The sequence below is a fragment of the Polistes dominula genome, unplaced genomic scaffold, assembly GCF_049000335.1.
Source record: "Polistes dominula isolate Pdom_NZ unplaced genomic scaffold, Pdom_raw_medaka contig_82, whole genome shotgun sequence".
Lineage (NCBI taxonomy): Eukaryota > Metazoa > Arthropoda > Insecta > Hymenoptera > Vespidae > Polistes > Polistes dominula.
The window spans coordinates 7,455,672-7,483,081 of record NW_028301046.1 but is presented as its reverse complement, the minus strand read 5'-3'; the positions used below and the strand labels follow the sequence as shown (position 1 = coordinate 7,483,081).

The 27,410-nt window shown below is 28.7% G+C and overlaps 2 protein-coding genes across 6 annotated transcripts in view; one reads left to right on the top strand and one right to left on the bottom strand.

Moving 5' to 3' along the window:
• The window catches only part of GckIII (Germinal centre kinase III), a 137,183-nt gene that overhangs the window by 25,036 nt on the left and 84,737 nt on the right, over window positions 1-27,410 (bottom strand). For 3 of the 4 annotated variants that reach the window (XM_015324182.2, XM_015324179.2, XM_089175189.1), the window contains one exon: window positions 407-631. In XM_015324182.2, the coding sequence (XP_015179668.1) occupies window positions 407-631 (225 nt within the window). Of the gene's footprint in view, window positions 1-406; window positions 632-21,827; window positions 22,832-27,410 lie in introns of those variants that run through there. The other variant, XM_015324178.2, reaches the window with a different exon arrangement.
• Window positions 18,521-21,785, top strand: LOC149031678 (uncharacterized). 2 transcript variants are annotated; one of them, XM_089175195.1, is made up of 2 exons: window positions 18,521-20,612; window positions 21,013-21,785. In XM_089175195.1, exon 1 carries the CDS (start codon window positions 19,772-19,774, stop codon window positions 20,246-20,248), a length of 477 nt encoding a protein of 158 aa, XP_089031321.1. In that variant the 5' UTR covers window positions 18,521-19,771; the 3' UTR covers window positions 20,249-20,612; window positions 21,013-21,785. The 2 variants fall into 2 exon arrangements, with proteins under 2 accessions (XP_089031321.1, XP_089031320.1); XM_089175194.1 differs by having other exon boundaries at window positions 18,521-20,743; window positions 21,013-21,784.

The following is a 27,410-nucleotide window of genomic DNA, read 5'->3' as shown; positions in this document are numbered from 1 at the left end:
GGAAGTAATGGTTAACCGAGCGACGAGCCCTTCTTCCTATTCTTCGATGCATAAAAAATGATGGGGTGTATCGGGCCCATGGGCTTACAAGTGTCCTCGTTAGGTAAAGCTATTTTTTTTATTTTTTTTATTTTTTTTTATTTTATACAGTTTGGTTGTTAATAGGAGCGGCCGATTTGCCGCTACATTGGAATTGACGGATAAATTATGTTCTTCCGCGTAACGTTATAATAATAATAATCACGATTATCATTAAAATCAATTTGAACGAACCTAATGAAAACAATAAATATTTGTTGTGTGTTAACGATTATTTATTAAATAATATATATATGTAAGTTTATGAATTTAATGTAAATAATAAATATTTTGGTAGCATTTGTTAATTAAATAATATTAAGCTTACCTTAAGGTAGGACCCATAGTATTTGGTGACGTATGGACTGTCGCATTGCGACAGGACCATAATTTCTTGTTGAATATCTTCGATCTCATCCTCAGCTTCCTCGAGATCAATGATTTTAATGGCAACGACTTGTTGGGTCCTATTGTCGATACCTTTGAAAACCTCACCGAAACTACCCTTACCAATGCGTTCTTGTTTCGTGAATATCAACTCGGGGTCCACCTTCTGCAACAAACGAACAAAATGACGAATAAGTTAAAAATATTTGTATTACAACAATGTGGTTTGAAGGAAAAAAGAAGGAAGAGTATGACTGTGATGACGATGAAGAAAGAAGTTAAAAATAGCAAGAGAAAGAAAAATTCCTTTCTCGCATTCCAACGTAATATTTTCTTTTCTTTTTAAACATTTTTTTATGTCCTTCGAGGATTAATAAACACCGTTCGCATGATAGAGAAGACTGCGAGAGCAATGCGGTTCTCCTTGGGCTTCTTTTTTACAGATGATACTTGACGTCATAACAAGCCTTTACACGATGGCTCAAGAAAATGTGTAAATCGCTGAGACAACGTCTGGGCTCTTCTTTCCCTTATCATCTTCTTCCTCCCTTCATCGTCATCATCTTTCTTATTTTCCTCTCTCTTTCAAAAAAAAAAAAAAATGGAGAAAAAAATTGTTTCTTTTTTGTTTTTTTTTTTTTTTTACATAAGAGAAAAGTCAAGACTTTCATCTCTAAAAATTGCACAATGTTAATTTATGACGGAAGTTATAAACGGCAATATTTCGTTCAAATGTCGCAAACGGTTTTTTATGTCCAAGTTTTATTTTTTATTTATTTATGTTTTTTTTTTTTTAATTTTTCTCGCCTTCCCCTATTATTATAAATGTCACGTAATTCGAAAGTATTTTTAAACTGTAACGGGAGTCGAGAAAAAAAAGAGAAAAAGAAGTACGTCAAATGCAAAACGTTATCGCGCACTTGAACCATCTTGGAAAGAGTGGCACAACTACTCTATTCAGCGAATAAATATCTAAGAGAGATCTTTTTAAAGCCACTTTTCAAGCATTTACGTGCTGAAGAATCGTAATAACCCCCTCTCCCCTCCCCTCCCCTCCTCTTTTTTGTAGCTTTTAAAACGAAAGAGATTTTTACAATGCAAATTTTCTTGGATTTTTAATCGATTTCATCTCCCTCGTTTCTTGAGGGGGATAACAGATTTTCATTGATACCCTAATTCCCAGGGTACTTAAATGATAAGAATTTTCTTTTATATCGTGCAACAATTTTCTTTTTCATATTTATGAATAAATTCGAAAATCAATATCAAAATGAGATAACAAACGAACAAATAAATGAAATCATTTATTTTTACGTATAAGAATTAATTGGTTATAAACATATACGGTTAATTGGAATTATCTTTGATCGAGTTGACATTAATTTAATCGTAATTCTCTTTCCCCAATCTTCTTCTCCTCTTCAACCAAAACCAATACCACCACCACCACCAAAACGTATTTCCGTTAATCCGATTTATAGTGTGTTATATAATATATAGGATATAAATTTGAGTTGCAAAGCAATTTCGATAATCGTCATTTTCGTATCCTGTATTGTATCTTTCATAAAATTATCTAAACATACGTGTTTAATCCGAACTTTGAAATGGAAGTAAGAATAATAATAATTTATATACAACTGAAAAAAAAATAGAAATATATGTCGATCGATTGGTTAACAGTAAACAGTAAACGACATTTCATTGAATCAAAATTTAAAAATATTTTGAATCGTTTAAGTCAATATATTGAAAAATTTATTAAACTTATTAAAGAAAACAAAAGTCAAGTAAATTTTCTGAATGAAAAAAAAATTGTTTAATTAATATATTATGCATTTAATATGAATTAATTTAGCTGAATATAAAAGAAATGTTGCACATCGTGGAACACTTCTCAACTTTATATCCATCGTTCAAATTGCAATTAAATTCTTCAACAATACCATGAAATTTTAATTATTACAATAATCAATTTTCCAAAAGAAAAAGAAAGAAATAACATAATAGATCGAAGTTACCCTAAATTGTTTCCAAGGCGCATTTTTTACTATATAATATTTTTGAACATGAATAAAAACTTTTATCATCATTTAATAACCAATTAAGAAATTCAATGCATCTCAAAGATAAAAAAAAAAAAAGATAATAATTTAAGCGACAATGGTTAAATGCAAATAAAAATAAAAATAAAAAGAATAAACCATTCGTAGGAACGATGTAAAGTAAAGAAAAAGATGAAAGAAATAAAATGGGTGAGGGATTGAAAGAAAAAGAATAAGAAAAAGGAAGAAAGTAAGATGGGGGTGCACTCGTCGATGAATTTGGCGAAGTAGTCTAGAGTTTGGTGGCTGTTAAATCTTTTCATAGTCATTTTACCACCCCCTTTCATTCGTTCTACCCGTATTGCTCTTTATTCGTACTACTTCTCTCTTGGGCTTAGTGAAACTCCCGACACAAATTATAATTAGTGGGTGACAGAGACACAGAGAATGAACCGACACGTTCATAGGTGGGTTTGTTGGTTGGTTGGTTGGTTGGTTGGTTGGTTGGTTGGTTGGTTGGTTGGTTGGTTGGTTGGTAGGTTATAAAGTGCTGGGCTGTTTTAGCCAAGTTGAAGAGTAGCAAAAGGATATAGCTGTAGGTTCTGAAGTACCATCATCAAGCATATACCTTTCCTTGTATAACCCCCCTTATAACCCTCTTTTATCATGGAATACTTGCATTGTTCTACCTATTTACCTTATACCTGGAAAGTTTAGCAGAGTATTTTAGCAGCAAAATTTTACTATTATACTAGAATTGCTTGCATATATATATACCCAAGTAGTTGGATTAGTATTGCAATCTATCCTAAATCATACGAATAATTATATATTATTATTCTAAATAAGATTGATTATTTGATTTTTTTTCTTTTTTCTATATAATAATAAGAGTTTATTAACGTAATGACTATGTTTTTCCTATTTTATAATTTTTTTGTTTTTAATATAATATTTTATTATATTATATTAATACAGTGGTTCCCAAACTTTTTTGTCCTATCGCCCCCTTTCCCCTTGGAAATTTTTTGATGACCTTTTTTTACAGCCGCACCATTTCGCCCCCTCTTACCTGAACCACTTCAATCGCCCACTTTGGGAACCACTGTATTAATATATGAATAGTATGTAAAGAAAGGGAATAAGGGAATAAGAATGGAAAAGAATAATATAATAATTTTTCAACTGTATATTCTAAAATTATCCTCTACTATTTTCATCGTATTTCGTTCCTTTTTATTTTTTCTCCAATTAATGTAAATATTTCACATGAAAAAAAATGCAGATAACCCTACTATAACACGGTAGATAGGTTCCTAGAAAATGCCGTGTTGTGTGAACCCGTGTTGTAGGAGACCCAGAGCCAGTACAAAAAGGGAGTTTATGTTCTAAAAACTTATTAAAACAATTTTGTGTGATGCTTTCTGCCAACTTGAGATGCTTTTTCTCTTTTCAAAAGACGATTCAAGATTTGTATCTTTATTTCTAGTGAAATAAATTTCCTATTAAATATTATTTTTTTATCTTTATCGAACATGGCTTGGGACTCAAACTTAATATCTTAAAAACGAATAAATTATTCTTTAACGACTTATATATAACTTATATATATAACTTATATACTTATATATATATATATATATATATATATATATATATATATATATATATATATATATATATATATATATATATATTTATTTATGAATATATATATTCATAGATACTATTTGATATCTCTTTGCATTCCGTCTTTGATTTATAATAATTCTATACTAATCTTACGTCCTTGATGAAGCAACGGAAAAGAAAAAAGAAAAAGAAAAAAAGAAAAAAGAAAGGAGACAAAGATAGAAAGAAAAAAAGAAAAAAATTAACGAACTGTCTCGAGAGTCGTGTTCATGACAAATGATGGAACGCAAAATTAATGAGAATGTCTACTACTACTACTATTACTACCACTACCTTCTTTTAGAAGTAAAAGCTTTGTACCAATGACGTGTTTTTGTTGGCCCTCATCTCTATTTTGACAACGAGACTGACTCTCTCCTCTCTAACTCCATTTCACTTGGTTAATTTGATTTTACATGACCTCGCTTATCCTAGTGCAACCAGTAACTAGATAGACAAGTTCCCTGTTTTCGAACTAACTCATATACAACCATAAATACTTATCTATGTATATGTACATGTATGGACGACAGTTGGTCTCTCTGTTTGTCCCGCCACGACTACCTACGATGACGCACATACGCGTACTACCACAATCGCGTGCTACCCACATGATTTTACCTAGAATTAACCTGACTCTTCTTTGATACAACTGAAACGTCTAAATAAAGTTAAACCTAACGACTGGTTTTGTTTAATTTATTATTTTGTTATGTGTCGTAACTATAATCATATACAAGACCTGATCTTTAATAAATTGTTAATTTAATACTTGGAGTATTCGTTTGTAATATAATCGGAAAAAATTATTTTAGATAATGATAATAAAGTAGAATTTTCATTGGAAGTTGAAAATTGATTGTCATTGGATTTAGTTGTTTTCTTTTCAATTTTTCTTAATTTTTTTTTCTTCATATAGAATTACATCATCATTTTCATAATAAACGGATGCATATATATAATTTGTTCTTATTTTATAAATTACATTTGATATTAAACCATTACGTGATATAATCTATGTCGCTACAAAAAAAAGGTATTGAAAGAACGCAACAAACCTAATTCGAATTATCTGTTGAGAAACATTGTTTCTGAATAACACGCGACAGTTCAATTAAAAATGTGTCAATCGTTAAAATGGACTATTATTAGATTGATCTATCACAGGAAAAGATAGTATCATATAAGCCGTTATAATTAGATTTGATATTTTAAGTGTTATCAAGATAATCAAAATAATATTAAATTTAATATATTTACACACCGGTAACACCTTCATTAAAGAATTGATATGTTTCAAAAGTTAAACTCCACCTTCGTTCTTACTTAAGACGTCAGTTGCTTTTGAGAAGACAAGCCTAAACAAATGTCTATATCATCGTCTTCCTTGTGTAACATCGTTCAAAATGAACTTGCCAACTTCCTTATTATACTGAAGAGATTCTCGTAACAGTCAACTATTCTATTTAGACTTGATATACTTGGAAACTTGTGTTTTATGTGTTTTCAATCATCAGTTATCAAGAAAAGCTAGAAATAAGAGAAAATTATTAGCAAGGAGGCCTGAAAAGTTCTGAGCCTTCTATGAAAAGGGTTGTTGTGAAAAGTTTTGAGTCTATTATAAGGTTGTCTGAAAAGTTCTGAGATTATTACGAGAAGGATTGAAGAAAAGTGTTATAAATGTATATACAGTTTACATTTCATTTATTTTGTTAACGCTAAATTTACGGACTAAGCCAATTTGACTCATTTCAAATTTGTTTGCTACATATATATACAATTTAAATATTATTTCTTTAAAAATATATGTTGATTTTTAATACAGATAATGGAATATACGTACATATAAATTACTCTACTATACCCATTTCTTCACATTCAAACAATGTTTGTAAGGTTTTAAAAAATAGTGAACAAAATATCCATTAATCTAGGCGTAAATATATCTACCTATCTAATAATTTATTATGTGATAATATTGGTAATATATTTAAATATTAAAAAGATACGATACACGTTAGTAAAAAAAATGTTTACTATTGAATAAAAATTAATTAAAGAATATGATATAAAAAATGTTATATAGTAAATTAACATTGCGAATATAAGTACCTTAATATTCCGTGAGATATAACATCGTATTGTGTTAAAGTAAACGATCAATGAGTTAAAAAAAAAAGAAATTAAAAACAACAAAGAAAAAAAAATTAATCAAAGGACAATTCTTTAAATCTTCACGATCTTTTAACAAATTGGAATTAATTGGAAACAAAACGGATCGATGGTGTGACCACCACGTATACTACACACATAACAAATAAATGGAATTTGCAGTACGGAATCTTTGTTGAAATCCTTTAACATAAGGGTAATTTTGCGTTTGAGGCATGTAGAAACAATAACAGTGTTGGAATGATACGAAATAGCATGTATGCAATATGTTTAGACGCGTGCAAGCAAGAATTTTGAGTATTAATCGGCAAAGGTCAACACTGCTGATAACAAAGAACAACCTGAAAACAGTGCTACTAATAACGAACGAGTATCGTAATCCTGCAAACAAAAAAAAAGGAAGAAGAAAAAAAAGTATTAATAACAATTATCTATGCTTGATTATATCGGTTTAAGAAAAAATTATTTAAAAATCCAAAAACATTAAATCGTTGAATTAAATTGAAACAATTTTAACACACACACACACACACACACACAAAAACACAGAAGTTCAGAGGCAAAGATAAAAATGTTGGAAAAGAGTTAAGATCTTTTCATGATGAGTTTATTCTATCGGTGACCCGTAAAATGGTCATTCGATTCGTAGAAAATGGTAGTAGTTCAGCGACCTTCAGTTTATATCTAGAGAAAGTTCAGACGAGAAAAGGAAATTGAGTCTATGAATCAACCGATTGGATCGTTCTTCGAGGAAACAGAATTCTTTTTTTAATCTTTGTTTTTCCCATTTCTTATTTCTATTTCGATGTTTCTTAACATCTTTTCTATTAGGTAAAGAACGTAAGTTATTTACAAGTTAATTAAATACCGATTCGATTTACGTGTACATCAATTACGTGAATCGTTCTTATATAGAAAGTTTCGATTAAACGAAAGCTATCAATGACTAGAAAAAAAGGAGAAAAAAAAGAATAAAGAGAGAAGTAAGAATAATTTCAATCTTTATAGAAAGTAGTGTAAATGCTTTAAAAAAAAAGAAAAAGAAAGAAAAAAAGTCGAATTTTTTGAAGTGACAGAGGATTTTTTACCTCACTTTCATTTCTTTACAAAATTTGACTTTTTTTAAAGTAATTAATAGCTACTTTTGATAGTTTCAAATCAATTCTTAATTTAATTTTAATTAATGTTAATTATTTTTATTATTTTGATATTTACAACATGATAGGATTAAAAAATATAGGTATTTAGCAATGTTTTGTAGAAAAAAAAGAAAAGAAAAAGAAAAAAAACAATTGGAATTTAGTTAATCGGAGAAACAAAATCGTGATAGTTTTCGAGAGAAAGGAGTACAATCGTGACAAGCAAATTCGATGTTAACGTACGAAGGTCTACGCGTTTGTTATGGTAACTAAACGACTTAGCACCAATTCAACTTCCAAATTCGAAAGTAACTCAAAGTGTGTGTTGAAGTTAGTATCACGTGTTCTGGGTTTCCGACCTCTTTCATCGAATTAATGAACGGTATAAAAACGTTTTACGAAAGAACGAGGACACCAACAACGATTAAAGAAGATAAAGAGACATATAGTCCTGGTGCTAAACGCTTAAACTTCGATAATCGAGTAGACGGAAAATTGATTTGATCGATTAATTGCAAATCATTCGTTGTGACTACTCTAATTAAAATTTAATTAGAATTGAAATTGAAATTGGAAACTGTCATCGCAAATGGCTTATTAATTTCTAATGATTGAACGAAAGAAAGAATTCAATATGTGAGTGATTAGTTTTTACTGAGAATTCCAATTGGAATGATTTTCTTTTTTTTTCTAATGCCGCGACGTAAGATCAGGTCGTTAAAATTTGAGGACGTAAAAATTTTGTCATAATAACATATGTTTTGTATTATTGGATAATTCTTTTTTTTTTGAAATAATAAATTGTATCATTTTATATTAAATAATAATATTTAAATTATCAGCTTTTTGCTATTTGTTAATGATTTGTTATAGGATGAATTTTACGAATACGTTTGTAATTTATTTTTATTGCTACAACTCGTATCAACTAATTAGAATTGTCTGATAAAAGAGTAAGAAAGATAGGAAATGAATTTTTATTATAAAAACTACAAGAGCAAAGGATTAATGTACTTATTACGTTTTAATTAAATTTATATTAAAAAAAAAAAAGAAAAACGTATAAAATTATAAGACTCATTACAAATAATTCGACGTTCTCAAATAAATATCTAATATAAAAATCTCCAAATCTTATCGCAATTCGAATTTTATTTTTACATCTTAACGTTTTAATTAAAAAATTTTGCATATTATTTTTATTCACCCATCATAAAGAGATAAAAATGAAAAAAGAAGGAAAGAAATAAATTATTCGAAAAAGTGTTCTCCTTAATTATTATTTTCTTGCTAAGCACGCAAAACGGTGGTACCACAACCATCCGCATATATATATATATATATATATATATATATATATATATATATATTCGTTAAAAATATATAAAATGAAAAAAGACACGATGCTAAGTAATTATCATAAATTGAATCGAAACAACGAAAAGAGGGGTTGGGCATGGGATGAGAGGGGATGTGTGGGTCATTAACTACGTTCAAAAGATTTATTTTCTTGCATGTTAATCGCGCCAAAGTAATATAAAGTAAGAATCCTTCATACATTCCTTTCTTTTTTTTTCATCATCTTCCCGTTATGTATTTTTTTAATTTCTTTTTTTTAAATCTTTTTCTTTCCTATTTTCATTTCATTTTTTTTTCTTGTTTTTTTTTTCGTCGAGTTCTACGAAGGAAACACGTCAGATCCGTACATATGAATATTCATTTAATTAAATCGAAATGACCTCGGTTAACATATCATAACGTATATCTATGTACATATATATATATATGTATACAAAATATATGAACATATTATACTACTCTAATGCACACTTTCATACGATCTGATGATCACCGCGAAAACATTAGATCGAGCTGCATAATGCACAACTACGACCTACCTACCTACCTACCTACCTACCTACCTACCTACCTACCTATCTATCTATCTTTCGCTCGTAGGATCGTTTCTTTTTCGAAAAAAATGTTTCTTTCATCGAATTTCTTTTATTACATTCACCAACAACAACTGGGGGGGGGACTTCATTTAACGGCTTGTTACTCTCAAAAAATTTTCTAATTAAAATTTTTTATAAGCCTATTTTTATCTCTTTCTCTCTCTTTTATATTTATAATTTATATTATATATTTTAATGTACGATGTAAAGTAGAAACGAAAACGTTATTTAACAAAATTGTTAAATATATATATGTATTTCGTAGCATGCAAATTTTTCGACGAGTCCTTGAAATATATTTCGTTTGAAATTTATCCGACGAATTTTAATTAAATTCTGTAGAGAAAAAAAGAGAGAGAGAAAGAGATTCAAAGTGAATAGGCGTTAATTGTTATACGTTTTATTTACGATAACAAGATTTATATTTACTCTTCCTTATCGTACTTATTATATATAGACATAGATTTTTTTATAATTTAATTGTTGGAACTAATCTGAAATGACTGTATATATATGTGTATATTATATATATATATATATATATACACATTAGTTTTATTATATCAATATTTCTACATTTATATCTACGAATCATTTTAAATATTAAACACGATTTAGATCGTTCTTATAAATGTTATAAAATATTTTTATAATACAACCTGTTAATGATATCATATACATATAATACAAGTTATTTTAAATGATTACATCATTTAAACTATATGAGTAATGCATAAGAAAATATTAATGAATCATCGTTCGTTTATAAATTTGAAAAATGTTTACCTTTTCTTGTACACGCGACTATGAAGATAACGATATCGATATCGATATCGTCGAATGACACGATTATGTGTAACACTTACGCCTAAAGCGTTCTAAGTTACGCATGCTCCAGGTAGTAAAATCAATATTTTCTTTTTTCTACGTTTTTTTTTTTTTTAATTAAATTACCCAATAGCAAACCAAGTAAAAAAAGTCATTAAAAAATTGGTCATACTGAAATGTCACTGACTTATTTCTTATTGCGAATATAAATGCACGCATACTTAAAACACGATTAACGTTTTTCAATTAGCGAGTTATATGTTTCCTTTTTTTTAATTATTATTATTATATGTATCAAATGAAAAATATAATAAGGAAAAATTAACGAAGATTGACAAATTTAAAAAGAAAGATAAACGATGTAATTTACTTATTCGAGATAGATCATTTCATATAATTTTTTTTCTAATTCGTAGCACGGATAGTTTAATATTACGAGGATATTCAAAATCAACCGTTGTGTCAAATGATTTACGAATTATTATTTAACGATTTTGGATTTGCGTGATTATTTATTCGTGTGTTAAATTAGAAACTTGATCATTCGTTCATGTTCAATGATCCGAAGAAAAATACTGTTTAAATACACCGAGAATCTTTGTGTTCTTCGTCTATTTGATTTCTGCGATGATTATATTATATAAATATACATATATATATATATATATATATATATATATATATATATATATATATATTTTTTATGTAGATTTATATAAATTAAAATTATAAAAATTTATATAAATTTATATAAATATTTGTATTTATATATATTAATATATAATATATATATATATAATTTATTCTTCGGTATGAAATTATTTCTAATAATTTTTTAGTAATAATATAGTAAAACATAAAATTCTGAATTATTAATGAACGTTCTGTTGAATTTACATTTAAGAACGTTTTTTAATCATATTTGAGTTTGCTATTGAAAACAAAAATCTGTAAAAATCGTTTATTTTTCCTAAAAAAAAAAGAAATTCAAAATAATTTAATATAGTACGTAGAAATATTAAAAAATAATATTCCATGTTGTAAAGTGGTACATACTTATATATTTGGGTTATGTACGGGGAACACAGCCATTACTATTTACTTATGTATGCGGTATACAATACGAACTATCATATTGAGTATTCAACAAACGATAACGTTGCTATGTCCGAGTGTCGCGCATCATTTTTCAAAAGATCGGCTTGACAGTTTTTTTTTTAACAATTATGCACAACATTCCAGAAACTAAAAAAGGTTATAATAATACTAGTGATAAGACAAAAAAAAGAATAATTTAGCTTATTTACCGATGATAACTTTTTTGCTTCGTAATGGTAATAAAACTTGAAAAATTTTATAACTTTGAAAGTTGACGTGCGAGGTCGACCAATGGTAAAAGACAGTAAACGAGATCCACCTCGTTCCACCTCGATTGGATGATCCTTGAGTTGCAAGATCGGATTATTACGTATATATCGTATTCTTTTATTAAATTACGATTAAGTGTATTAGTTGTGTTCTATAAGATTTATCCATACGTTTTCTAAAATAACCTTCGAAAATTCGAAACTCTTAATTTGTTTCTTTTTTTATATACTAATCGTAATTTAATACACGTCAGTATAAATATAATACTTTAAAAATTTTTGTTTTGTTTCGTTTAATTATATATACGTATTTAAAAAGATATTATTAATATATTCAAATGATATGCTATGTAAAATATAATATTTAATCTATGGGTATATCACACACGTAAAAAGTACACACGTATATACATACATTTTTACATTTTATTCGGAATTTTTCGTACGTATTAAAGAAAATAAAAACGATATTGGATATCATTCTATTTATTTAATTGGAGAGAAAAAAGAAAAGAAAAGAAAAGAAAAGAAAAGAAAAGAAAAGGAAACAAAGACAAAGAAATCGAAAATATCCTTCAACTTCCGTTTTTGACTTCCATTAAAGGTCGGGCAACATTTTTATCTCACTATAACTATACATGAATTTAGAAAAATACAGAAGGAGAAAAATAAAAAAGAAGAAAAAAAAGGCAAATATATAGAGATATACACATATAGCAAGAGTCAACATTGCAGTCGCTTTGGCTGATATTGCATTGAAGGAAAGATGAGGAGGATGAGGAGGAGGAGAAGGGGGAGGAGGAGAATGGGGAGGAGAAGGGAAAAAGGAACATTCTACTCTGAGGTAAGAGATCTTACGGTCCACGAGAATCCTGTTACACCGGTATTTCCTTTCTGCATTAAAGTGATCGTCCACAAAAATTATTACTTTTGTCTCCTAAGTGATTTTTAATTAAACACAAATGTATTTAAATATTATAAATATTATAGAATCTCATTATAATTTACGACTCAATATTATACGAACAAAACAAAAGTTTAATAAATTGGTTTGAAATATATTGGACTAAATAAAAAATTTATGTAGAAAATTTTAATACGAAATATATAAAACTTAGATCCTTTTATTTGATCAAAGAAAAATTAATTTATCTGCTTAAATTTTTTTTTTCTTTAATTTATCTACGCGTATTTAATTCTTAAATATTTGATTAAAAAAAATGAATATGAATCAATAAATAAATATTATAATGCTTCAATTTATCTGTACATGTATATAATATTAATAAATTTTTGAAAAAGAATTCCCCCCTCCTTCCAAAAAAGGGTTAATGAACGAAAAGACAAAAATATTTTGCACGATCTTTAACGATGTAGCAAATGTTAACTATGACATTAAGTTAAAATTAATTTAATCGACAATATTAAACTCTAACTGTAAGGGAATATAAAAATTATTTTATAAAATTATTATTAAATGGTAACAATGTTGATAAATGCATCAACACTACTACTAATGTATCATATAACGTTAAGAACTAGTAATCGAATCGTGCTTTATTCTTCTACATTTCAAAGATACAGATCTCGAATGTTCGATCGGATGGTACGAAAGGCGACACCAAACCGCTTTCTAAGATCCCTCCTCTTCCTTCCCCTCTCTCGTCTCGGATTGCTGCTGAGATACTCTGAGGTTAGGGCTGATGCCTAGAAACTGGTCCCTTTCTTTCTTTCTTTCTTTCTTTCTTTCCTTCTTTCTTTCTTTTTTTCTTTCTTTCTTTCCTTCTTTCTTTCTTTTCCTTCCTTCCTTCCTTCCTTTTACTTTTTTTTCATATCTTTTTTTTCTATCATCTTCAACTTGTTTTCGTTCATATCGTTTATGATGCACCGATGTCAAAGAGGCAAGGTTCAACCCCATAAAAATATATCGTCTTACAGACATGTGTTGGAATTTAAAAATAATATAACACTTTTTTTTCTTTCTGACATCAATTTTTACAAAAATAATCGTACAGATTTGTCAAACGTTATTTTAAAAATAATTGTCATTTCTTATATAGATACAATCTTATATAGATAATAATAATAGTCATTTCTTATATATATATTTAGACAATATAAATGAACAGGAATCTTACACTCGTCGAAGAAAAATCTTCATAGAAATTTATTGTTTAAGCTATCATAAAAAAAGTTTGCATTTGTTTTCTTCTTTTTCTTTTTTTTTTACGTTGCAAATACGATTCTCTATATATCTGACGATGATTAAATAAAATTTTGTTATTTTATCAGAGGGGAAAAAGACTACGCGAAGGGATGAGAGAAAAATCGAAACTATAGTTTGACATTATTCGATGCTTTTAACCTGACACTTTTCAATGCATTTGCAAGACAAATATTCGTATATTTTCCAAGCTGTATGTTCAAAGAGAATGTGACAAGTAAAATAAAATGTATGAATGGTCAAATAATGTCAGTGAATAAAAGAAAATCGTCATATCAAAATACACAATGTGAAAAAAATCTACACGACCCTCCTCCTTCTCCTTCCTTCTGTTATATTTTAAAAATAAAATATTTCTTCGATTAAACGAATAAATAGTTAATTCATTTTCTACGATAAAAAAATATTTATTTACTTGGTCAATAATTAATATGCGAAAATTGCAATAGAAAAAATAATATGCTAGTATTATTTATTCGAATATAAATTATTTACAAAAAACTAAAACTCTCCTGTACTTTATTATTTATTACGTACGTATCACGTGGGTGAGTTCGAAAAGATTTGATCATAACACAAAAACAATTTTTATTTTCCTTGATCAAATTAACTTTTATTTTAAAAGAAGTTTATATCCTTGTACGTATATTAAAAGTAAATAAAAATGAAAGAAAAATTTAATGGAAAATCTGAAAAAAAAACATGAAAATATTTTTAAAACATTAGATTTAGAATTTTGATTAAACGTTGAATAAAAATTGTTCGTTGCTGATATATAGAAGATGGGGAAGAGTAAAGGAAAGAAGGAGTAGACATACGGAAAAAAAAAATGATACGGTTTAGCTGGTATATACGTCATACCGAATTACGAGTTAGTGAATTTCACTTCTTATTACGAATGTTATCCATTGAAATGTCAATTGAAAGTTTTAGATCAAGACTTGGAGGAAAAAACAAGGATTTGTGTCAAAAATCTAACGAAAAAATTAAATATTTAGAAGACAGTTGCACTCTTTTTCTTTTTAACAAACCCGATAATAAGATTTTTAAACGTCTCAAAAGTATTATGAATTTATTTTCGAACACAAACAATAAAATAGCGCGCGCGCACCCACACACATACAGATGAATATTTTATTCAATGAGATTACAAAATAAACAAAAATGACAATAATATATAAGAAACAAAATGATTCGTATATTGTTCACCAATAAAATAACACGAAACCAAATATATATATATATCGTGGGTGTAAAACTTATTTAAAAAAAAAAACCAGAAATAACTTTGGGAGCTATAATCTAACCTTAATATTTTGTTAGAAATATTTTTAATGAAATTAAAAAAAGAGAAAAAAAACCAACAAAAACTTTTCTAAAAAGAAAAAAAATGATTACACACATGAGGGTGGGTTACCTTTACACATATACGAAACTTAAAATGAAACTTATTATAAAATCCGTTACTTTAACGACTCTACGCATCATACAAGGAAATTACATCGGTTGTTGCCCTACTTTCCTATCATGTACGGAAGGATTCTTTTTTTTCCTTCTTCCTCTGCCCCCTCTCATTTTCTTACACAAAAGCGCACAAGTTAACAAAAGAACGAGAAAAGATAGATATACGGTGCTACTACGTTTTCTCGTAGTAACTACGAATGGAATGATTCTAACTTTTGAAAAAAAAAAAAGAAAAAAACACACAGCAGACAGATAAAGGAAAAAGCAAAAAATAAAAAATAAAAACAAAGACAAATCTTAAGGAACCGGTTGCAAGAGATTCGTTGAAATTGAGGCTCGTTAACAGCAGCAACGATACCACGCAACAAGAATCAGTGAGTGAGCGAATGAGTTAGTGTATGTGCACGAAAGAGAAAGAAAAATAGAAAAAGAAATATAAAAGAAGAGAGTTGAGTGTGGAGAGTCTGCAGTGGTTGTTTCCTTTGGTCTTTCCTTGTATGTGTATGTGTATGTGTATGTGTATGTGTATGTATATGGTATTTGTATGGTATGTGTGTGTGCAGATTCCTGTGTTACTGTTGGTTATATTGTTGTTGTTGTTTTTGTTGTTTTTTTTACGAGACACAGGTTAGATTTTTTGACATTCCTTTCGTAGATGGTTTTAAGCCTCATAAGGTATTCTACGACGTGCTTTTCTAAGTACTAAAGAGGCGTACCAGGAGGATTCCACTCTAGCGTTACCTTTCTCTTTCTTCTCTGGCTCACCCAACTATATCCCCCCCACCACCACCGCCATCACCTCATTCTTTCTTTTTCATTTTTTCTCTTCGAACACCGATACCAGTCTCGTCGAGTTATTCCAACATTCGAAACCATATACCTACTGTGTATATATGTACATATTTTGTGTATGTTGTGTGTTATGTGTTTGTTTGTACATTTGTATGTTTATACTTACAACTCTACGGTTATACATTCGATTGTTTGAATTCTAATTGCAGTTCAATGAAAAGAAGACAAAGCGAAATGCTTTTGTACTATTCCCAGGAAAATTCTCGTGAATAGGGAATTTAGATCTAATAAATGAAAAAAGATATTATAGTAACTATAATAATAATAACAATAACAATAACAATAACAATAACAATAACAATAACAATAACAATAACAATAACAATAATAATAATAATAATAATAATAATAATAATAATAATAATAATAATAATAATATTGTATAGTACACATTCGATAAGCCATTGGTAAAATTAGTAAATGAACTTTATATTGTTAATACATTTATAGAATATTTTGTTTATTATAAAAAGAAAATATACATATATATCGTTTACAACAAATTGTTGTCATAAAATGTTTTTCGTTTGTTTTTTTAACTAATAATATATTTGCAATATCGTATATTACATTACGATATGTTAATAACGCGTTAAACGATATTAAATTATTAATTTTTCATGGTATACATATATTTTTGAGTTATTATATTTTTTTCTTTTATATAAATATATAAATAAAAATTATTTATTATTCGCTTACTTTATAATACACTTGAAAGATAGACGAAATTCTATCCTTTAAAATGAATCTCGAATCTCTGCGACTTTTCGTTTCGGCAATATAGTACAAATGTAAATATTTGAGATATATGCAAGGTCCATTGTACGTGTTGCGTAATACGTGTACGTAGTGTTTGACTTACATAATTTCTTGGAATAGACATTGACCTATATAAATTCCTGGAAACTACGTGCTCATCTGACGGGCATCAACAATAAACAGTTTTTTTTCTTCTTCTTCATTCTTTCTTTCTTTTTTTCTTTCTCTACTATGACTATTACTACTATGTACAAATGTTTCTAGTAATACGAATTATGAATGACAATATTTCAAATACGACTATCTATCTTCTTAATGGAAGAACTCGTAAAAGGAAGACATAAAGAAAAAAGAAAAAAATAAGAAAGAAAAAAGAGATACCGTTTTAGAAGGAAAAAAATATTGTACATTTAATTAAAAGGATTTTCTTTCATCGAAATAAAATTATTGATTTATTTTGATAAAAATACATACACAAAATTAATTCGATGACAAATTTCACCAACAAAATCATATTTAAATTTTCATTTTTAAACAAAATTCGAAATATAATACATAGAATCATAGAAAAATAATAAGAGGCTGGAAGGGAGAGGGGGGCAAATGATCTAAGAAAAAAAAGAAAAGGGCTTTTACTATAAACGAATGATTCGATTATAATGATTTCACCGGCTGACAAATGACTTTTGAACGTTGTATTGATTTCAGTGAAAAATATCACTAATTTATAGTATTTTGAACACAAAAATACCTACATAATTACTCTATCACATCAGGTTTTTTACAAAAAGGAAAAAACGTTTATTTAAAAATTTTAAGAAAAAATCAATTATTATATTATAAATATATATATTTGAAAACTTACAAAGAAAATATCAAGTACAATAATTGCTACAGAGCTATTTTGAGTGACATCTTTTACGTTTAGCGATAAAATTACGTCTGGGTGTAATTTTTTATGAGAATCATCAATAATATCAACGTTTTATTGACCAGGAGTAATCAGCCATCATATTCACATTCCATCCACCTTGGTATCTTGTTTCCATAGTTTTTATGTCTTGGTGAAACCTTTCTCCCTGTTCTTCACTATAATCACTAAGATTATCAGGAAAAAAATCCACATGTGAATGTAAAAAATGAAGTTTTATACTCATATTACACCCCAATTTTTTATACTTATTTAATAAACTTGCCACAATATTTTTATAGTCAGGATGTTTGTGATTTCCTAAAAAATTGTTGACAACATCTTTGAACGCCAGCCAAGCTTCTAATTCAGTAGTATTCAGTGTTGTATCAAATTTTTCATCGGTCACCAAAGATCTAATTTGTGGTCCATCGAACACTCCTTCTGTTATTTTGGCATCTGATAATCTTGGAAATTGTCTATTCAAGTATTTAAAACTATCATTTTCTTTATCCAATGCCTTAACGAACTGTTTCATCATACCGAGTTTAATATGAAGTGAAGGTAATAAAATTTTTTCAGGACCAATTAAATGTTCTAGTATAACATTTTTGGTTCCAGGTTTGAGATTTGTACGAGAATTCCATTGTTTCTGAACGTAATGCTTTTCTCGTGCTCTACTGTCCCACTCGCACAAAAGACAAGGATATTTCGTGTATCCTGACAGCTGACCTAACAGCATAGTTATAATTTTCAGATCTCCACAAAGCTGCCAACCATGTTTTTCATATTTAATTTTACCTAGTACTGTTTCCACATTTTCATAAGTCTCTTTTAAATGAACAGAGTGAGCGACAGGAACAGAAGCATACTGATTAGTATTGTGTAAAAAAACACCTTTTAAACTCCGTTTCGAAGAATCTATAAAAAGTCTCCATTTTCCAGGATCATATTGCGCTCTTAACTTTTTAATGAGATTAGGAATATTGTGGCAATAAACTAATGATTCTTCTTGACTGAAAAAAGGTACAAATTCTTCTTCACGCTTCCTATTCCAAGCAAAATGTGTATCAGGAGCTAACAGGTGTTTTGCATGAAGTCTAGACCCAAGAAGTTGAGCAGATTCTTTAGAAAGATTTAAATCTCTAATTAAATCATTTAATTCACCTTGTGTGAATTTCTGCGGCTGATTTAAAATTGGTTCAAAAAATTCATTTGACTCTTGACGCTGTAAATTTTGTTCTGACGATGTTGAGCTGAGATCAGATATTGAACTTGGAAGGGGCACTGGAATTTCTGAACCGTGTAGAATGGGACGTGTAACTGAGGCTACATTTGCGTAGGCTATCTTATTTTTATTTTTAGCATTAAAACCTTTCACATTGTTACAGCAAAAATAACAATCATCAATATAATTGACCTGCTCTCTTCAAATCATAGGTCTACCAAAAGGTAGAGATTGTCTTTTGCGGTATGTCCACTGCCTTAAGGGGGGATATACATTTTGAAAAAAAAAATCGATTTTTTTTTATTGCATTTTCTATAAGTATATCATTTCGAAAGTATTCTGTCAAAATTTCATAAAGATGTGACCTTTATTTATGGAGATATTGTAGACGAAAGAAATAATATGTAATTCTTTCTTTATTTTATTTCCTGTTTAAATACGCTATCGTAGACGAAAGAAATAATATGTAGTTCTTTCTTTTGTTTATCTCCTATTTAAATACGCTATCGTAGACGATAAGATTAATATTTTTTTCTTCCTTTATTTTTATTTTCTTTTTGAATATTCTATCGAATTTTTTCGTCAATTGAACGAAGAACACCGAGGTGTACGGATATTAAATTTTACTGTAGCTTTCTTACGTAGTAGTGTATTTTTCTTACAAAATGTAGTCACATAAAGTAACTAGAATGTCAAGAAGTTGTTATTTTGGGCAAATATCTAGGCCAAAAAAGAGGAAGCAGTATTTCAACCCAAAGGACACGAAGGCCTGTGATAGCGGAATCAGTGCATCTGCGAAAAAACTGAAGACTGGAAGTGGCTATGAAGAACTTAAAAATGTTATGATAGAATACAGAATTTTTAACTTTTTAACAGTGTTTTCTACTCTTTCAACAATTGTAAGTTGTACAAAGTGTAAAGAAGAAATAAATTTTCTAGTGGCAAAAGAACACGGCCTTGGTTTTAATCTTGCTGTAGTGTGTCAAAATTGCGGTACTCAATTTATATCTTCTTCGCCATACATCGGAACTAGCTATGAAATCAATCAACGAATCACATTAGTAATGCGTTTACTAGGTGTTGGTTTCAAAGGTGTTACGAAGTTTTGTGCTTTGATGGATTTGCCGTATTTTGTAAAGCACAGGCTACTTATAAAAAGATACTAGAAAACATATACTTGGCATCTAAACAAATAGCTGAATTTTTCATGAAAAAAGCTTGTCAAGAAGAAATCTCTGAAAATATACTAAAAAATATTAACTGCAAAGAAACTGATTTTACAATGCACTGTCAGTTGGTATTGCGTCATATATTGCTACCTGTTAATTTAACGAAGGTACAAATGGTCTATTAGCTGTCTTTGATGCGTTAGGAGTTCAACTTGGGTCTCATGCTCATAAATTTGCCGCTGACGAAAACGAGATTCGAATCAAGAAGTCAAATAAACGCGCTGAAGAAAATACAAAGGAGGCAAGAAAAGCTCGACGACAAAAAAAAATGCTTAAGTCGAGGTTGCTGACAAGGAAGAAGGTACTTCATATGGTGCTGGAATCGATGATACTATATAGAAAAAAATTTCATTAAGTAATATACTTTTTTTAAACGTTTTGGTGTTTTCAAACTTTAAACGCGTTTTTCTCGAAACTATGTTGTCAAAGACGGTGAGTAAGAAATCTCACAAACGGCTTAACCGATTGCTTTCAAATTTTAATCAGTTATTAAAAGTATAATAGAGAACAAATTGAACGATCGGTTTTTTATTTTTAATTAATATTTTTTTTAAGCCGATAAATTTTTTTGGTGAAAAAAAAAGAACTTTTTTTTCAAAAGTGCGCCATTTTGTTAAAAATTAATATTTTGGAAAAGTCGATCGTTCAATCTGTTAAGACAAATCTATACAAGGTATTTGCATTGATTTTGTTTATTTCAGATGATCCAGTAAAGAAATTCTTTACTCACCGCAAACTACCTTTTTTTTGGACATCACGCAGATTGGTTATAACTCGGTTGTGTCTCAATATTTTTACATAAAAAAATTACTGTATTATCTTCAAACATGTATATTTTGAACTAAAGATTAATCGTCAAAAAATATAAAGCCAGTTTTTCAAAAAAAAAAAGCGTTTTTTCGGGCCTCTAAAGATATATCCCCCCTTAATTGTTCAACACAAATAGTACAAACTAACTGCGGAGTCCACGATTTTAGTTGTATTTTGAAGCCAAAATAAGCATTATACGTATTTTCCACAAACTCAGTAATTTTCAGTTTTTGCTTTGAAGTCATAAAGTTTCCATAAATGTAACAAAATGTATCTGGACTATTATGACACTTTCTTGAAGACATTATGTTTTTTAGACGTTTTTCAACCACAAGTCATTAATTAAATATATTAAATACCAAAAGTAAAACGTAAACAATTTTTTTAAATAAACACTAATATATTTTCCACCTAATTTATTACACTTAATATATTTTCCAACTAATATATTTTCTCACGAGAGGTCACTTAACTCAAGGAAAGAGCGCCAAAACTCAATAATTTAATTTATTTTTACTGAAAAATCAAAAATAGCGAATATATTAATTTTACTAAAAATCTGATGTGATACAATACAATTAGGTCTGATCTCGTAATCAGCACTACAAAATTAGTGTAAAAAATTAATTATATCTTGGACAAGGAAAATCATGTCGGCCGGTGTTACCTCTCAAAGTTTGGTTAAAGTTGATAAGAAGAAACTTACCGAGGGGGTTGTACTGCGATGTGTTCCACCCCTTGAATGTGGATTAGATGAGTTCTTTGTATTAGCAGGGCCAATAATATTGCCACAAGCTCTTTGACTTTCTCTTCTCGAGGGTGGTGGTGGTGGTGGTGGTGGGTGCGACAATGGTCTACCACCATTTCTAAGATGTTGCTGTTGTTGTTGTTGAGAGGGTTGAAATTGGCCCCAAGACTGTCGTGGAAAATAATTCATGTAACCGCCTGATATAAATTGCGCTGAACCGTTCAAATGGGGTGGCGCCATTACTGCCGTCTGTTGCGGTTGACCGCCGTTTCTCATATTTTCTTCCTTTTTTTGAGGGGAATTTTTTTTTCATATATATAAATATATATATATATATACTTTATATATTTTGTTTCAGTTCCTTCCCCGCCCCCACCAGTTTGATTTATCGATAATTTTTCTTTTTCTTTTTATTCCTTTATTTGCTTCAAATCTTCCTTTTTGAGAAGAAAAGGGTAGAAAAAATTGAATGATAGTTATTAAATCGTTATTTTCTTCATGAAAAATTTTTTTTTATTATTATTTCTCGTTTTTTTCTTTACTATTTTTGATTACGACGATCGTTTTGATCCCTATCGTTGTATTTTCTCGAAGCAGCATGTCTTTTCTTTTTATTCCTTACCCCCTCTTTTTCAATTATCGATCATTTAAATATCATCTTGAAATTTTGACACTCCCCCCATACCCACATTGATACACCATTTATTTTGTCCGTTGTATGAAAATTTTTCTTTTAAACAATTTCAACACCAATTGATTTTTTTCCTTTTATTCTTCTTTTATCTTTACTCATTTATTGAATTTTTTTTCTTTATAATATATACTTCTTTGATGAACCACAAACACATTTACGTTATAATAATCGTTCGTTTTATATATAAAGGAAACATCGTTAATTAAACATACATTTGAGTTGTTGTCGTCGTTGTAGTTGGTTCAGGTCACCTTATCATTATCACCGATGTGATAATGTTTGATAAGCTAATAAAAAATTGAAGAAAAATAAAATACTTTCGATGACACATCACCATCAATAAACTAAATGTATAGTCTATTATTATAACTATCGTAGAAAAATGGTTAATCGTACGAAACCAGAAAGATAGACGATGGTTAAAACATTAAGGCCAATTTTATATTCTAAAAGAGAAAAAATATATATATATATTCTAAAAATATATTCTAAATAAAAGAAAAGAAAGGGAAAAAAAGAAAAAGAGAGATATCACGGAATGGTAATTATCGGCTTTTATTCTTTTTTTTTTTTAGATAGTCACTGATAGACGACTATTTTAGCATGATTTTAGACTTGCAAATCGGATTCCACCATACAATCGGGGTTGGGCAGAGATTAATGAAAATGCGTTTTATACCAAGCTTCGATCGATTTGCTTTTATGATGAGAAAGAATAGACAAGGAAAGGGAGGGGGAGGGGCAATAAAAAAAAATTCATAACGAACTCAAAGCGTCGTAACAACCACACTACTTTTATTATCCTTTTTTTTTTATTTCGTAAGTTCGTTTGATTTTTTTTTCTTCTTTTTTTTCAACGCGAGATAATTTGTTTTTCTTTCTTTTTTTATAAACAACACATTTCCCCTTTCAAACGATATCATAATTGCAGGAAAGAAAATTGAGGTTTCAAATGAAACGAAATATAATGAAAATGAAAAAGAAAATAATAATAGTATTAATAATCATTATAATAATAATAATCATAATAATAATAATAATAATAATAATAATAATAATAATAATAATAATAATAATAATAATAATAATGAAACAATGAAGCACGAGATTATTCAAGGAAAAAATCATTTTTTAAAATGAAGAAAGCCTTTGATCCATTTTCTTTGTCGTTTAACTTTGCTACTACTACTCAACTACCCCTTTGTTATTATTCTCATCGTTAGTAATTTACCCCTGTGAAATACAAAATGAATCTAAACCGCCGCGTATACGATTGTTTCGCGATTTCTCAAAGTCCAGACAAAAATGGCTAAAAAAGAACGTAAAGAATAAAAAAAAGAAGAAGAAGAAGAAGAAAATAAAAGGAAAAACGAAAGAAAGAAAGAAACAAATGATAAAGAGTGGAGAATCAAAGCAAGGGGTAGAAAGTTACGATGGGCGCGAACAAGGGAGGAATTTGTGTCACGAAAAACATCGTTTCCGAGAGTGGTAAAGCTTTTACCGTTTTCTTCTTCTTCTTCTTCTTTTTCTCTATTCTTTCCTAAATTAAAAGAAAGAAAAAAAGGTATCAAAAATCTGAGATCAATAGAATGAGTTATATTATTTTATATATAAAAAAAGAGAGGGTTCTTTTTATTTATGCCGAATTTTGTTCTCATTTCTTATTTTTGTTGACGTAAATGAATATATATACAAAATAATCGAAGTGTTAATCATAATAACTTAAAAAAAAAAAAGAAGAAAATTATTAAAAGAAATATAATATATCGGTATAACAGTTATAATTGAAATATAATATAATACTCGATAAATATAGTCTATTATTTTTTTTCTTTTTACAAATACAAGTTCATTGGCGTGTCAGTAGGTAGAATAGTTGGTCGTTAAAAATAGGAAAATCGATAGAGAGATAATGATCTAGGTCAAGCAGAAGGGTCAATTCTTTCATCGATGGTAACACGACCACGGTGATAAGATGCGAATGGAATATCAATCAACTGTAAACACTATGGCTATGATTAATCGAAAGTCTTCAGTAATATATATATCAAATAAATAAAATAAAATATAAATAAAATTTAAACATTAAATATATATAAATTAATTATATATGTAATTAATGATTTAATATATAATTACACATATATAAATATAATATATTTATAATAATACTGAGGGAGAGGGGAATAGCAAATAGAACTCAACGAAGATCGAAGATCGTAAAAATTTATTTAAGGAAAGACCAAGTAGGACTACTCGGGGAAGATCGATAATTTAAATTCGATTTGTAACAGAGGGCTTCTTCCTCCTCCTCTTCTCCTACCTCCTTTATTCGGATTACTGAATATTCATCGAAACGAAACGTAGCCCTCGATCCAGTCTCGATCGATGATTTATTTTTCTTATTTATTTCTTATTTTGTTTTTTTTTCTATTTCCACATCGAACATCTATTTTTGTTCTTGTTGACACAGCGATAAATGAAATCTAATTAATAATTAATAATATTCATTCAGAAAATACGAAAATATATTTATCATATACATATTTAAACTAATGAAATCGATCTAATTTAACGACAGGTTTAAAATTTACAACGAAATATCTTACAGTGGAAAAATTATGTTTCCTTTTTTTAATTTGACTTTAATCATAACTATAATTATTATTATCATTATATCTTCATTTACAAGTTATTCTATCAATTGAAATATATAAGTAATTGTACTTGTTGCGCGTAACTATTTATTTATTATATATAATATATGTTACATATATTTAACCCTTTGCACTCCGCTGTCTCACTGTATGAGACATTAAAGTTTATTAGTGATTACGGGGAATTAAGTTATTTCAGCACAACTTTTTGAGACATGCATGTTTCCTTGATGTTTTCTCTTAAAATAGCACAAGACATCGAATCAAAATATAGTAAAATAACAAAGATATATAAAAAAAATGTCAACGGGTTTTGTGTTGGAAGAAAATGTGAGACGCGTGCTCACGACGGTCCGAGAACTTTTTGAAAAGAGCGATTAGAAGAATTTGTAAAAGAAAGGTTTTTATAGGAGCATATCTCGCATTTTATAGTGAGATTGATAATGTACAAAGAAATATTATCAAATAGTGTCACATTTCGAATTCAATGGAACGCGCTCGCTTTTTTTCAATTGCAACGCTATTACACACACATATTCTCTTGGTAAATAAGTTCTTTTGGTAAATATGTTCCTTGATGTCTACCGATTGATATAAGTCCAATATCATTAATATCCGTTACTTGGTTCCAAAATTATACTAAATAATACGAGGGTCTGTAAATGTGCCGTTTCTGCCACGAAGTCGCACGGAGTTGCTGCTACCCTCCAAGCAGAGATACCAACGACTTCCACAGACTTAAGACAAATAGATATTGGTGGCTTTCAGAAGACGCCAGATTCATTGACGATATCAGGAGAAGAAAACTCAGCCTGAATCGCCCATAAAGACTGGCATACTAAGTCAATAGATATAGTAAATAGGATAGTATAAGCGAAACCAAAGACATTTGATCTCGTTGTAAATACGTCAAAGTAGGATAGTAGGCGAGCGTACACGTAATATGCGCCCACATTGTGATCGTTAGATTTAATCATATGCTCCCCCTTGTAAATATACCCCCTCCCCCACTAGTATTAAGGCTAGTTTATAATTTTAAACAGAGTATACGAGTTTTTCGTTAATTTTTCTCGTAACGCATCCACCGTCATACAAAGTAACATCCGGCGAATGTGCCTTTCACTATTAGTATTAACATAGTACAAATCTATTAGAAATAAGCCACCGTGCAATAGCGAGTTCGCCCTACCCAATGGGTCAAACTATTGTCTAGTCTAATAAGACAGTAAGTGTATGGTTTTTGTTAGTAGTTTTATTTGTACCAATTTATATATTTTATATGTTATTGTACACTTTTAAACAAATAAAAACTTTAAAAAAAAAAAAAAAAGTTGCTGCTACCCAGCGTCGAAAGTCGTGCGGAGTGCAAAGGGTTAATAGAGACACATATTTGGTTAAAACAAAGAAAAAAAGAAAACATTTGACTAATTATTCAAAAGAAAAAGAACATCAATTTTTATCGAGATGATAATCTAATCAACGATTATGTTTCACGTATAAAATATAAATTTTAAAATTTAATAACCGATAGGGGTTAGAGGAAGGAGAATAAATATCGAAATAAAATTTCGACAGATCGATTTCTTATTGAACGATGAAGTTTTTTTAATGCTCGAAATAATTTTTTACTATGACAGTATATCCACCGGAAATATGGGTAACATCGTAAAAAAAAAAATAATAATAATAATACAGACAAAGGATCGAGTTCGCTATTTATTATATTATCGATTATCAAAGCTGTATTAAATCACAGAACATCGAACTAAAAGATTAACTCGTTAATTAATTTCGTGATACGTAAAAGCCTTTACGGGTCATTACACACGGCCTATCATCATCATTTAATAAATCGATCTTAACGTTTCAATAAATTCATTTTTTTATTTCGAAAATGTTCTCTATTAACACATCGCATACGAGACATTATCTTACTACTAACAACCCTTACTCAATGGTCGCCAAGTTATATATTTTTAAATTAATAGGTCATGATTTTTTAAATAAATATTTAACAAATTCTTGTTATGTAAAATATTTATATTTTAATAACATTGGAAAGCCAAAATAATATCTCGTAATCCATTCGCAATGTGTTAACGAAAAAATAAATGATTTGTTAAACAGTTAAAAAATCATTGTAATAGTTATAAAATATGTATATTTTAATAACATAGAAAAAATGAGATA